This window comes from Maylandia zebra, linkage group LG23, assembly GCF_041146795.1.
Source record: "Maylandia zebra isolate NMK-2024a linkage group LG23, Mzebra_GT3a, whole genome shotgun sequence".
NCBI lineage: Eukaryota > Metazoa > Chordata > Actinopteri > Cichliformes > Cichlidae > Maylandia > Maylandia zebra.
The window spans coordinates 39,627,580-39,643,200 of record NC_135188.1 but is presented as its reverse complement, the minus strand read 5'-3'; the positions used below and the strand labels follow the sequence as shown (position 1 = coordinate 39,643,200).

At 41.4% G+C, this 15,621-nt stretch overlaps 1 protein-coding gene across 2 annotated transcripts in view; it reads right to left on the bottom strand.

Moving 5' to 3' along the window:
- Positions 1–5,685: 5,685 nt before the first annotated feature.
- LOC101468878 (interleukin-1 receptor accessory protein-like 1-B) overlaps positions 5,686–15,621 on the bottom strand; it is a 336,508-nt gene continuing 326,572 nt past the window's right edge. Inside the window, exons 10-12 of one of the 2 annotated variants that reach the window (XM_014413138.3) lie at positions 14,697–14,867; positions 11,907–11,951; positions 5,686–7,212 (exon numbers count right to left, since the gene is read on the bottom strand). In XM_014413138.3, coding sequence (XP_014268624.2) covers positions 6,485–7,212; positions 11,907–11,951; positions 14,697–14,867 — 944 coding nt within the window. In that variant the 3' untranslated portion in view covers positions 5,686–6,484. The remainder of the gene's footprint in view (positions 7,213–11,906; positions 11,952–14,696; positions 14,868–15,621) is intronic. The other variant, XM_014413139.3, reaches the window with a different exon arrangement.

Genomic DNA, 15,621 nt, shown 5'->3' with positions numbered 1-15,621 from the left:
ACCTTTCCGCACAGACAATTGGCCCGGTTCTTCGAGTGGAAGGTATGTCACACAGGGCACAGAGCACCAAGCTCGGAGTAACAAGGCCCTGTGGGACACGAGGGGGGGTTGGTATACCTGCCAGAGTGAGTAATACTCTTCACCAGGGTGTGTGTGTGTGGAGAGGAGGAAACAAAACATCTGTGCATGAACAGTATGTACATGCTCTGCTCTCTATCCCGACCATGTTTTGTTCAGGGATCCTGTTATTGCTGTGACACTGTAACGAAGTGAAAATGATTTTATTTGTGCTTGTGTTTGGGGGTGTGAGGCCCCCCCACCCCCTTTTTTTCCCACAGACACACACCATATGGCAACATGTCAGCTCGGATAAAAACATCTGGCGCCTTTCGGTGTTCACATATGCACAGATGATTAGAGTGTGGTTCAATGCTATAGACGTGAAGGCCACGGGGAACGTATTATTTCTCTAGTTTGGCACCAGCTCCGTGTGCGTGTGTCTGTGTGAGTCTGTGTGTGTGAGTGCATGACGCAGGATGCAGCTGGCTCCACACGGGGGGGAAAAAAGGCACTGACTCATCCAGTCCAGCTACTCTCACCTTCTTCTTCTCCATCTTCTCCAGCTTTTCTTTTCCATTCTGGGAAAAAAAGAAGTTCACACAGCCGATCTGTCAGAGAAAAAGATTCGATTCAACCATCAATCCTGAAAGTGGTTGTGTTTAAGGCTGGAGATTGATGTGTTTCGATGATTTAGGCGCACACTGATGTCATTTCAGTTTTTTTTTAAATGTTAAGTGCTTTAGGTTAAAGTCAGACAAAGGTTTCTGCCTCCACACAGAACTGTGGTGGGATTTAGCAGCAGAGCTAAGACGCCTGCGTTTTAGAGACACGGGAGACGGTGAGTGGTGTCACGAAACAGCACAAGGTGCAGCAGCACCATCTGAAAACATCTGTGGTTCAATTTCGGGCATCTGCTTTAATCACTGAAGTCGATTGGACGAGACATAACCCAACCCTCTAGGTCCCCAGTGTCTGTCATTCTCTCTCTCGCATGTTGAACATAACAGCAGACAGTCTGGTTCCAGTCCTGTGCAAAAGATTTGAACAACCACTTAATTCTTTATATTTTGCCAGGCTTGCTTTGTACATTGGCTGCTTTTTCACTTGTTTCACTGCATCATTTTCGAGGGATTTGTTTTAAGTTTTGGTTCACTGATCAATCATTCAAACACAACAACAACACCTAAGTCGAGGGATGAACCAGTGTTGTCTATACTTAACAGATAATTTAGCAAAGAACACTTTGCTTCTAGCAGCTTGTCAAAAACACGTTATTTGTTCTAATTTCTTTAGTTGAATTTATGAAAAATATCAAGGATAAAACAGTCTGACAAACATAAAATGGTATTTTTGCACTATTAAGATGAATCCCAAAGAGCTATTAACTGAAAACCTTTCACATCTGCTGTTCATTGAAGTCTCATCAAAAATATTCTCAGTGCAAGGGTCAAAAATCCATTCTTAATGAAGGCAAACAGGGAGAAAAGGCTGAGGTATCCCAGATTATTCCAGAAATTGAGTGAATTTATTAGGTCTGGTGGAGTGATGAACCCTAATGTGGTTCAGGTCAGGATAGAGTGTCTGCAGCCCTCTGTAACACACGGTGGAGGCTGTGCCATGGTTTGTGGCTGCATTTCAGCCAGTGGTGTTGGAGACCCACAATGCAATTCCACCTGGACAGCACCTCAACAGCTTCATTTTTCAGCATTATTGCAAACGGTACCTGAGTAGAAAAGCACCTAGTGTTACATTATCAGTCATGGATTGGCCTCTGCAGAGCTCGGACCTCAACATTACTGAAGCAGTGTGGGATCATGTTGACAGAGAACAGAAGAAAAGGCAGAGCTTTGAATGTCCTTCAGGAAGTCTGGAGAACTATTCCTGAAGACTCCTTAAAGACATGACAAGTGTGACTGTGCTGGAGAATAAATGTCATCATACCAAATATTGACTTTCAGGCTCATTAAATCTGTACAGTTATTTTTATACACTGTATTTCCATATACATTTTCAGATATTTCAACAAATCACTGTTTTCCTAACAAGAAATGTAAATTGCACCAAAGAGCTGGTTGGTTAAATATCCTGTCTGAATGAGCCTGACATTTGCGCCTCCTTCACATAATGCTCTGAGGAGTAAATGCTCCACTTGCGCTATAACAGCTTTAGAGTGCTCCAGAGGTGCTAGCTTCCTACTCCGACAGAAGCTGGAGATATTCCTAATAAATAACAGCTCAACTTCACTATAACATAAGTCTTTCTATTTCATTTGGCTTACAACTGCTCAACCCGAACCAGCTTCTTTTCATTGAAGACGAGTAGCCGGGGCTGAGTAACGCTGTCTGGCAGAATCTTCGTGATTCTCCCCCCGCCCCATGTGCTTTTGGGTTTTTCTCCTTCTCTCCTCCGCTGTTGCTTTGATCACAGCAAACAAGTAAATGGCTGCACTACGGGCACAACGCTCTGAGGCAGAGGAGAGTGGGAGAAGAAGAATAAAATAGTGTCTGCCTGCCTCGAAGCATGCCGAAAGACAAAGCATCCAGTTTTCTTAGAGACATTAAATGTGACAGTTTCACTGAGCAAACTTGCTTGTAGTTTCCAGTGGACTAATTCCCACTGGAAAAAAAGATCCACTTACATAAATGAAGCTGCACCTTTGAATCGTTCCTACAAACAGCCTGACACAGTGACATATATTATTCTCGCTGCAAAAATCGCACTTTGAGTCGAAACAAAAATCCTGAGACGTGTTCAAAAGGTGCTTGATAAATGCGTCTAGTACTTGAGCAACAAATCCATTTCCTGCTCTGCGTGTCTGCTGCCAAAAGTGCATTAAGGTCAAACAACAATCAGGCTGTGGAGGGGGGATTAAAGTGTTCCTCAATGCAGTGACTTGATTTAGTCTTATTCTAAAATGAGGCCGGTTCTGATTCAGTCTCTGAGTGGAATAAGGAGACTTATTGATTGTTGTTTCAAGGTTTTACGGCAGACGCGAGAGTTATGGCGGTCGGGGCCGTTATCGGCTCTCTGCCAAGAAAAGGGATCCGGGCGCCGTCAGCAAACTATGCCGGCGCTCCATAAACAAAGTGAGCTGGGTGGCATTTTTCTCTTTCTTTCTTCTTTCAGCAAACAAAACCCACTCTGCACACACAGCATACACAACAACTGAGAAGTAACATTACCATAAATGTGGTTTTATTAATAATAACAGTATCTCTTTTAATGAACATTGCAGATACATAATAGAAAATAAATCAGAAAACAGGAAAGACGTCGTCTCACGAGTCGTGAAAGTGCCTGGAATAATTCTGTGCTATATATTGTCGTTGTTATTCATCACCGTTTGTCACCGTGTCACTCGTCAAAACCACGCCAGCCACCAGAAAAGCTCCCAATTCGTCGTTGTGAAACAATAGTGCGTATCACCGCCCCCCCCGCTAAGAAAAAGTTTGCATTCCCACGGCTTCCCAAAAGCTGGAGCGCTGAGCATCGGACTCCAGTCGAACTCTCTCTTGGATTGGACGCGTAGCATTTCTACTTTGAGAGGCGTTGTGAATAATGACCACCGGTTTTCATGAATATGGCTAGATTGTCTTCATCTTAATCGTGTTATTGTCTTGATCATATTTACACAATGCCACATCAAAGAGCACAATACACTCTAATCCGTGTTACTTTTGGCAGGAGGGACAGGTGGAGTGGATAAAAGCAGGCCTGGCTCTCAATGATTTGTAGGGTGACTGAAAAAAAAAAAAAAAAAAAAGTCAAAATGCAAAATTCTCAGCTTACAGAAAAAATCCAGGAATCATCTGAAATATAGTTTTTGAAAATAGATGGCGGGGGTGGGGGGGCAGAACACAAATGTAATTTATTGTTTAAAGATTCATAACATTGCATATTTTATGGCACTAAGTTAAACATCTATGAGATGCTGCAGGTATTTTAGTATGAGGTTAGTTTGTGTGTGTGCGTGTGTTTTTTTTTTAAAGAGATCAAATATTATGGCACAGCTGCAGGAGGAGTAAGTGCACAGGCTGCCTTCATGGGTCTGAGTCACAGGCTGCATATAGAAGATGGACAAAGCCTTTGCGTCTCAAACGTAAGTGCCAGTGCAGAAAAGCATTCCTGCTAATGGCCAGGTGGAGACGACTCCTCTGGCTGTGAAAAGAACTCAGGAAAAAATGACCGTACCTGTCGCATGAGCTGCACTCTCAGGAAACCTTTATGGTCTCGATCGCTGTGTCAAGATGATTAAATGGAATGTGGGTGAAAAAGTGCCAAATTACAACAACAGTCATCTCAAGGCGCTTTTTACTGCGAGGTGCAGACCCAAATTTGGGAGAAACCCCCCGGAAAATGGAAAGCTTCCTGTCGCCTCTCGTGAGCACACACTCGGTGACGGTGGGAAGGAAAAACTCCCTTTTAACAGGAAGAAACCTCTGGCAGTGTGAGCGTTCACGTTCCTCAGTTTCAGATCCATCGCTGGCTTGACTTGCAAAGGTTCGCAACATCAAAATACCGACATTTCAAATCTTACTATGCGAGAACAGATCTGAACTGCATGACACTGTACCAGTTTCGTGACTGAGAATGGTAGGCTTTAGCTTGCTTTGATCTAATGTAGCATCTCTACTGTAGTTATATATAAACTGAGACTGAATTAGCATTTTTTAAAATAAATTCTTGTCACTGTTAAGCATTAATTATATCGTTTGGAAGGGACTGATTCTAAAAGGCTATTGGTTTTCAGGTGGTTATTGGTCATTAGCTCAAAAAATATAATCCTCTAAATGTTACTTTCATACTAAGAACTACACATCTCATAAGTTAGCACGTTTCTGCACGGTATCTTCCGACTCATTTTGAAATGAAAGGCTTACCGCCGCTGCCCTCTGAGTGAGATGTGCAAGGCCTGTTTTTATTTATCAGAGAGCGCGCCTCAACTCACTTCCACTGACATGGTGGACGGCAAACGAATAACAGCTGTCATCTGAGAGCAAATGAATAAGTGAGATTAGCCCTGGACAGCCTTGTTTGGTCCTACAGAGGAAAGCAGGTGGACTTAATGCTTCAGGTGACCGTGGATGTCATGGCTTTCCTCCTCCGTCCGCGCTGACATCATCGATAGCTACTTCCACTGTGAAGCGCCGAGATGAGATCGACAGATGTAACGTAACAAGTCTGCCGCGCTGCTGTGAGCGGTGCGTTTGAAATGCCGAAACTCCCCTCTCCCCCCCTTTGTAACGACGAAAACACAAACGTCTTCTGTTTTTTAATATAAGGGTAAGACATTTAGTGAACGACCTATTGATTTTCGTGAGCTATGCAGTTCCACGTAAACGTTTTTATTTTTTTTCTTTTACTAGATATTTCCCCAACTCCTTCTGTCAGAAATGTCATAACTTCTCTAAGCAAATATCCCTCAGTTACAAAAATAGACTTTTCTTTTTTCATAAAATAATACACATAATTACTTCGCAGTGATATAATCTTTTTGTTAAGGTAAATAGCAAGGCTGTTTTAAAAGTAAATATTGTGAGAGAAACAGAGATGTGAAGCCTAGCACCATATTCCTCAACCCCCCCCCCCCACCCCACCCCACCCACCCACCTGCACAGGTACGACTCCTCCGAAAGCATTCGATGAATTAGGGGAAACCCACTACCCCCCACCCTCCCCATGTGTTTTCTGGACTCCAAGTTTTGCATATTCTGGTTGAGGCCAGATTCTCAACCCTGAAACTCAAATCCAAATCTTACTCGTCTCCCGAAGGCTGTGACTTGTATTCCCAACCCCATTAAAAATAAAAAGAATTAACCGCACCCCCCCCCCCAAAAAAAACTTTAGAAACTACACCAGCAAAACAAATGAAAAAAATAAAGGTAACAACGGTTTAACCGACACGTCTCACAGGCCTTCACTGCTTCACTTTTTGTACAAACTGAAAGAAAAGAATAAAAAACATAAAATAATAAAAATGAGTCCCAAAGAAAGAAGAAACAAGTCCCAAAACACTGTTGCTACAAAGAATTAGAAAAACGTATGTACAGGACCCTGTATTCCTCGACTCTCGGGGTAAATGATCATAGGTGTTGGCTTGTGTTACGTGAGTGTTTATACAGGCATACAAAAAAAGTTCTCCTTGCTTCTTCTTCTTCTTTTTTTGTTGATGTTCAGTTTCAATAAAAGCTCGAATTGGACAAAAAACAAACAAACAAACAAAAAAGAAAACATTGCCACCACCTTCTCCAGCAGTTTGAAGCCCCTCCCCTCCTTCGGTTGTTTCCTGGTGCAAAATTCAACAGCAGCAAGTAGCTTAGTGCCATTTAGGTTCACCTGGCTCCTTTCAGGGTCTGAGTGCCAGTGGTTAGTCCTCCCTGTGACAGACATCATAAAGATCCACAGTCTACCCCGCCCGGCGCTGTCACCATATAACGCTAGATATACTGGTCTCTCTGGGAAGCAGCGGCAGCATGGCGTTGTTGCCGTGGGCCTCTTCCAGGCTCTGCTGCCGGGGTGACTTGGACTGCGGCCGCTGTCCGTTGATGAGCGTCATGGGGATGTTGCAGTAGGTGTGCTGGTTGCCTAGCGAGGACAGCGGCGGGAGCGTGCCGCCTTGTGGCAGGTCGTAGTCGTAGCTACGGTAATAGTGTTTCTGCCTCATCTGGGTGTGGCAAGAGTTGTGAAAGGTCGAGCGTAAGTCCGGGTGCGCCGTCGCCATGGCGGTGGAGGTGGCCGCCGCCATGGAGATGGCCGAGACGGTCTGGAGCTCCCCGAAGGGGCCCTGCTCGCTGACGTCCAGCACCTGCTCGTGGGAGATGCTCAGGGGCTCCATGCGCTTGAAGGGCATTTCATACAGCAGCTGCTTCCAGAACTTGGAGGTGAGCTTGTTGCTGGACGGTCCGCGCCACTTGATGACCGTGAGCATCTTGATGGTGTGTTTGAGGGCTTCCACTTCCTGGTAGTTCATGATGCCGCGCAGCTCGGCACACTCGATCAGGATTACTTTGATCTCGCCGGTCACCAGCATGTTGCGCAGCCGCGTCTCCAGCTCAAAGATGCTCCACCCCCTCCGCACCACATAGCTGGGGGTCATGACGATGATGAGCCGCTTGCTCTGGTCCACGCAGCGCGCTACGTCCTCGATGTAGGCTGGATTCACAGACAGAGAGACAGAAAAGTATATCTTTTGATGAATCAGCACGATCATATATAGACATTATTTGTTTCTGTTAGCCAGAGACTGTATATAAAAGATGAATGTAACCTCCTGCTCTAAAAACTGAAGCCTGTGCACAAGTCATCTGCAAACTCATCAGCTAGTCTAGAGCTTTTGGTTTTTGGTGCTTACAGTGCAGCAGATAATGGCTCATTCTTCTACTTTATGCAACAGGCATAATTTATAAATGCAAGTAAATATAAATGATTTAAAGACCTGAGTTATTTTCAAATTCTAGCCTTTCATTTCTAGATTCCATCTCAACAAAACTGTTCTATTTTCCACACAGACCTCAAATCTTTGCTAAAACATGATTGGTCAATAGAACGCGGCCTGCATGTGGACAACTGGAAATGAGGATACCTCTGACACTAAAAATCTCATTCCTTGCCTACAGATTATATACATTCATACACTGTTCAGTTTAAGGAACATTTTGAAATCAAATTAGATCTCAGTCAACCTACAGAGGGCAGAATTCAAAGACAGCTTGAAAATGAAAGGGAAAAAATTATCCCTAAGTCTAGTACACAAAATTGTACTCAGTAGTTTTTATGACACCCATGTGCTTGAATGCATGGCTGACAACACTGGGGCATGCACCCTAATGAGACCAAACAGTGTCCTCGGGATCTCCTCTCAGATCTGGACCAGGGCATCACTAAACTCCTGGACAGTCTGAGGTACAAACTAGTAGCGTGGGATGGACCAAAACATAGGCTACGTTCACACTGCAGGCGAAAGTGCATCAAATCCAACTTTTTTGACCCTATGCGATCCATATCCGATCATGGTATGACAGTGTGAACGGCACAAATCCGATATTTTCAAATCCGATCTGGTACTGAATCTGATACATATCCGATGTTTCAGAAAGCAACTGCTGTTTGAACGGTCAGGTCGCATTAAATCCGTCTTTTACGTCACCGACACAAGACAGACGCCAATTATCAGCTCCGGAGAAGCGCCCGATAAGACATCGCGAACGCTTCCTGGCCATCCAGTGTAGATGTCAGTGAAACTGTTGGGAAGACAACGTTGGAGAAACGTGAACATTTTATTTGTACTGTATAATCTGCAGATTCTGACAGAAGTCTGCAATCATCCTTTGAAGCACCGCTCCTCTCTAAAACAGCAATAAGGATAATTATTAGGTTATTTACATTATTATGTGAATAACAAAATAACTTAAAGTAAAAATTGGGAAACGTAAAGTCCGAAGTCTTTATATTAAGGACCATCAGTCAAACAATATTGTTGTGTGTGACGTCTTGTTTTGCGCATGCGGGCCGCTTTGAGGGTTCACACTAGAGCGCGTTTGCTGTCGCATTTTATTTGTAGTGTGAACGAGCAGACAAAAGAATCGGATTTGATCAAAAAATCGGAATTGAGCATTAAGACCTGCAGAGTGAACGTAGCCATAATGTGCCAGAGGTTTCGGCTATTGGATGTGAGCATGGAGACCAGTCAATGGAATCAATTCCTTCATACTCCAGGAACTGCCTTATTACTCTTGCCACATATGTCCGGGCATTGTCATGCACTGGGAGGAACCCAGGGCCCACTGTAAACAGTAAATGAACTGGTTCTTATTTCGCGCTTTTCTACTCTGAGTGCTCAAACCTGCTCTACCACCTGAGCTACAGTCACTCTACCAGCGTAGGGTCTGACAATGGATCCAAAGATTTCATCCCGTTGACTAATGGCAATCAGAGTGCCGTTACCTCACCTGTAGAGGTCAGTGCATGACGCAGTACTGACCCACTACCAAAACAGTCTATCTGGATGATGTTACAGGCAGCATAACATTCTCAAAGGCTTCTGTAGACCCTTTCACGTCTCTCACATCTTCTCAGGGTGAACCTGCTGACATCTGTGAAAAGCACAAATTGCCAATGATGGACCTGCCAATTCTGCTATTCTGTGGCAAATACCAGTCAGGTATGATGTGCCAGAGGTTTCGACAAAATACAATAATAAAATAAACATATTTTTATGGTCTCAGGCACTGCTCTTATTTAATTGATTTGATTTGATTGAAATAACAACACAGCGACACCCAAAGCGGTCAACTGCAGCTTTTGCTATCCAGCAGTGGCTACATCCATCTTTTACACACAGTCCAAACATTAAATCCATTTCTATTTTTAATTGTGCTCATTTGTTCAATCGAAACAAACTGTAATTGTACATGAAACTACAGAGAGCTAATATGTGATGAAAATATGCTGAAACACATTACACAGGCTATTTGAAGAACTCTCTTGGCCTCATAGCGGCTTCTTACCCAACAGCTTCCTTTTTATCAAAATTTCAAACAAACAAGTCCAATTACCAGACGAAAAAGTGTGACGTTTAGGGGGGAAAAACAAAAAAGACCGAAAGCTGAGGACGTGAAACAAACATCACACATCTGACAGATTCTAAAATGTATCGCTGCTAAATTATTCCACCATCTGGCGTCAGGATACTGAGGCATAAAGTGAAGATAAAATAGATTTGTGATTATAGATCCTCACTTAAATAAACAGCTATAGTCTATGCCGCATTTAATAAGAAGATGTACTTGTAGTAACAAGAGGCTTTAGATTCAGAGCTTAGCGAGACACCACTGTCAGCTTCGACTCATATCTATCATATACAGTAAATACAGTATTGTGTTTAATCAGCTGCTTGTGTTGTGATGAATGGGAAGAAGTGTTTCCACAGACCTGTCCTCTATGTGTGTGCAGCTAATGCTTCCTTTTAGCCTTTCTTGGCCGAGACAAAGACCAAGTGTCTCCTCACTGGAAGTTAGACGGGATTAACTGGGCTTTACCTCCCAATCAAAGCCCATGACCCTTGTGTGTGTGTGTGTGTGTGTGTGTGTGTGTGTGTGTGTGTGGGAGAGAGAGTATCTCGTGAGCTGCTTCTTTCAAGTCGCTCTGCCCGAGGCTTTGCGATGAGAGCGATCTGATTAGAGTAAACTTAGATTTGAAGTCGCTCTTTTCATCGACACAACAAGTTGGTCTCTTTACTGTTTGGTAATTGGTCCTCATGGGCTAATTTGCCACAATGTGTCCCTGAAGCTTAAAGTCTTCACTTTGGGTTTATTCAGTTTAGGTTAAACTAAGTTTTTCCATCTTATCGTGACTAAAACAAACATGAAGGGATAAATAAATGGATACAGTATCATTAGCTAATGAGTAGAAGATTCATTTTAATGTTTTGAATTGATTAAAGTGAAAGTAAATCTGCCCTCTCGAGGGTTGCGGCGTGATAAAACTTTATAGCTTTATAGATTAAATCCCCCCTTTCAGAGATTTTACAAGCTTTACAATCAAACTGTTGCATGAGCAATAATTGATTCACATCTGCATAAAACCTAAATTACACGGGGCAGGAAATCACAGTGGCTCTGCTCTCGATTGTTTGTCTCTGAAAGAAAACAATAATAATGTTAAAAAAAAGTCTAAAGTGCAAATAGCCCAGCTCAATAAGATTAGCTATGTGGGAAATAAATGTCTTCCTACTTTGAGTGTTTTGCAGCAGATGCCCCTCCCACTGCCCCCTAACCAAAATACACAATTTCTGTAGAAAATTACACCTCAATTTCACTTCTTTTTACTGCAGTCGGATATTTTGAGCTTGAATACAATTTTTGAAAACATTTTGTGACTGACAACCTCAGTCCAGCCCATCTAATTTAAAAAAACACAATAAAGAAACATGCAGAGGAAATGAGCTGTGTTTATTCTTATGCATTGGTAACGCTTTATACTAATGGACACAGTAACTTACACAGTTACTAATACGTTTATCAGCTGTTCCAGAATAAGTACTGATCCAGAACTTAAAAATGAAACAATAAGTAAGAGGGAATAATAAGGATATGAACGGTGCCGTTACCGATATTTGATGACTTAGAAATTTGAAACGCTGCTATTGGAAGATTTTTTTTTCTCTCTGAGACACATATAACATAAACAGATTATTTATTTTCTCATTCATACCCAACTTGGCTCTGATTAGTTGGCTGCTGTGTTTGTGGTGTTACAAACACACATTAGTTACAGGAAATTTACAGAGCGGTGGACAAACTATGCAATGTCAGCACTCCTGAGAAGGATGTAGGGTGTTTCTAACATCTTCTTTCATTTTATAATTGTTGCCAGTCGCTATAAACACAGATACTGATAGACTGAAAGATAGCCAATATCAACCAATAATATCGGCCTGTTAATAAATTGGTCAGCTCAACAGATGACGCGCTAACATGTAGTATTTCTCAGCTCAATGCTTATTATCTATAGTGAAATTCTGGACCATAGTGATTATAAAAACTTTGAAAAATACTAATTAATGATTAACAAGATGTCAGGCTACTGATTCCTCATGTTTATGTCCTTTATTGTAAAGTGTTACCAAAGACTGTATAAGCTGCACTCAATGGCTACTACATAACTTTTAAATGCTCTCAAAGATCAAAGATTTATCTAAAAACAAACATTTTTTTCAGTCAGAACAATCATGTCAAAGCCTTTTAATACAAAGTGCAGCCACAATCACTTTCTACATTACTGATCTGATCAGAAAGTCTTTGTCGGAGTGTGTCGGCACGAGCGTTAAAGATCTGGGGAAGAAGTACCTCTAAGTAGTCTTGTGTCATCCTGGAAATGATCATTGGTGAAACCTAAACATAGATATTTACATTCAAAGGTCGATTAAAAGATTCGCAGAACATTTGTTTACATTAAAAACAATTGTGTGAATGCGGGGACATGGCTCTGGCATAAACTGTGTTTCTCCACTGATGCGCTGGTAGCGATTGTGAAACGATAAGCACGCTGATCAGTTTATTCCAGTTTAATATGGGACACGTAGCATAAAAAAGCAAAGGAATTGGACATAGTTCAGCCAAGACTTGTTACTTCTGGTATATGTTAAAAAAATACTCAGTGTGCACTAGATGAGTGTGTCAGAAACGTATAACAGTGGTATAATACGTTCACCCAGCATACTGTGGCATTACATGTTACAATCAGCAGCTCAGGAGAAAGATTGTTGACACACGCTGACGTCCCAAATGGCCAAACTGTGTTTATCTATAGCTGTGGATTACACTTTATTATATCAGCTGTTGAGATGCTAATACATTCCCAATGGGAGCTAAATGTTTATACATAGACATGATAGACCAGCAAGCTGTGCCACCGAGCTGCAACTGTGGCAGATGTACTTCAGATTTCTCTCCATCCTTGCATTTTTATGCCATTTTTCCCATATTACAACAGTCCCCCTGTATGGAGCATGTAATCACAGCAAGGGATTTGGTTTACAACCTTTGCACAATTCCACTGAGGAGGAGCATAATTAGTAATGGTGCTATGTGCAGGAAAGACAGGCAGTTGCAAGTATTCAAACGGATGCTAATAACATCATGATACCGAGCTCATCTTTGCGATCAGTTAATCAAAGATAAGCACAGGGCACGGTGAGAGGCTCCATTAGAAATATACTGTGGTAAAACATGCATTAATATCCATGCATAAAGAGATTTTTGATTGTACGGCTGACATCGTTACATAGCAGCATGCAGAGGCACACTTTGTATTGAGCTGGATTAGAAACATGGACCGTAATAACAGGGTTGACTCCTCCTGATAATTATGTTGCATATGTGATATAGGTTATTATGCCTCCCACAGGCTTAAAATGGTGCAGATCATGCACTTTAAATGCTAAAGCAGATAAATAATTAACCAGTATGTACAGCCCTTGCCTAGCATTTCAATGTTTTATGTTGCCTACTTGAAGTTATAATTTATATACTGTACCTTAATCTACTTATTAAATCAAGAATATACATAAAGTAGAAATATGAAGTGGAATAAAATTGAAGTAAAGTACATGTACTTTCATATATCCTGTTGACAACTGGTTGGATACTCACATTAAAAGTGGCTAAAGTTTCAAATAATTATGCCTCAAAGTGTCTCAAAACAATTTATGTGAGCCAAAAACTCGGGCTTCAGACAACGTTAAACACATGATTTCAAAGGTTTGGTCTTGCTTTGTTCCGTTGTAACAGACAGGTCTGTATAACAAGGCAGAGCTTACAAGCACTGACTGCGGAAGCCAGTCGAGGGGCAGCCTATCAGAAGACACAGCTTGTTTTGGATTGAAATGTGGAATAAAGGTTAAGTTTATGATAAATAAATAAAAGTTGAGATAAATAAGAATTCGTTTTTCTGTTTAAATAATCAACAACTGTACAACCAGTTTTTCACTGATCAGTTTTTGTATTTGATTCATTAAAATGTTATGAAAATGTTTAACAGGGGTGGACCCCTCAGGCTAGCCAAGCTAAACTGCAGTCGTTTTTTCAGAGGCACTTGTAACATTGCTGGCAAACTTTAAAAGGTTCACGGAATTGTGCTTAAAAATCCTCGTAAGTCGAACCCTCGTTCTAAGGTGCCTTTCCAAGATCACCCCCTAAAATAATCACATCGCATCGTATCAAATATTGCACATCCTTTCATATTGTATCATATATGCAACCCAAAGTTACTGCACACAGGATTAATGGATACAATTAAATGCCTTTTTTATTTTTTATAAATAGTGCAAGTGGTCGCTGCCTTAGATACAGCTTTTAATACTGGAACACAATTTTCTGACTATGAGCGAAATATTTTGAAGATAACTTAATTCATGGTCCCCTTATAAATAATAAAAAAAATAGTATTATTTTAGAATTCTTGTAATAAAATTTTGATCCAGCAGGTTTTTAAAGTGGGTTTGGTTGAGTTTCCCTTCAGGTAGAAGCAGTTAAATAGTCAACCTTTTATCCCTTAATTTTCATATGTCACAATCTTGATTCACTATTTTATCCATCTATTCCATTAGCAATCCATTTCATATCCCCATCTTTGGTGCCCTTTTATTGACTACATGTAGTGCTTAGACGTTACACGAGGAAGTGGTTTCTTTTAGGAGTATAATACTTAAAGAGGTTGTTCAGAACTGAACTGGTACTAGCATAATTCGTTTCTTGCTTACGTGAGGTTGGGCTAGCTATGTCCCATGATTTAATACTTAGCCATATATTCTCTCTTATAAATGTTGCCTTTAAAGGAAACTAAAGACTAAAACTGAAATTAAATGAATAAATAACACTAAACAAACTCTAAGCTATAACACTTTTAGCATACTCATCAACTTTTGCTCAGCCTTTGGTTATAAAAGCTAACTTTATAAAGATCATATGAAGCAATGACGGCCTCGCTAGTCTTTGTTATGCCACAACACAAACGCATAACAGAAAATAACAACAAACAAGGCATCACCACTGCAGCGACAACAGCAACACGAGCAACACCAAGCGACAAGAAAACATTCGACACAACGTGACATCGCCGTGAGAGAGAGAGCTTACTTCCTGTGGGGATCAAGTCCCTGTCTGGAATGAAGAGTTTATACCCATAATGCTTCTCCAGCACGTCGGGGAGGATCTCCAGGGCAAAGCGCTCCTCCTCTCGGGTCTCCTGGCTCCACTGGTCCGGGTCCACTTTGGTGTAGGACAAGTAGGCGTCGTAGTCCTTGTTATCTGCAGGTAGAGCAGGGGGTTTGGGGGGGGCAGACACTGACATGGGTGAAACGTGCCGGCTCGTGTTACACCTGGCTAATCAGTGATGCATTCGTTGCCTTCAGATCCTTTAAACTAGAACCTGTCATTTAGTTTAATAAAACCTGCAATCAAGCAGAAGCAGAGACAGAAAAATGAAGCCTTGGTCTCAGCACAATGAATACTTGCAATAAAAGCTGTAGTGCCTCTGCACCTCACTGTACTAAGCTGTAGTGCCTCTGCACCTCACTGTACTAAGCTGTAGTGCCTCTGCACCTCACTGTACTAAGCTGTAGTGCCTCTGCACCTCACTGTACAATACCTTGTGCAATACTTTTTGTAAATAGTCAACAGTGCAATAGACTCAATACTTGAAATGTGCAATTCACTTGTATTTTTATTTTTTATTCCTATTTATTCTATTTATCCCCTTTGTATATTTTATTTATATTTGTCTTTGTATTTATATATGTGTGTGTGTGTGTGTGTGTGTGTATATATATATATATATATAACAGTTCTGTAACTGTAACTTCGGTCGTTGCTGTGCTTTTTTTGGAAGTCGAATTTCCCAGAGGAACCCACCCGAGGGATTAATAAAGTTCTATCTTATCTTATCTTATCTTATCTAAAAAGCTCCCAAAACCACTTTGCTTCAATTAAATGTGTATACATTTTATGATTTCAACATAATGTTTCCTACTGTGGTCAGCAAAATTATGCGCTGTTATACCCC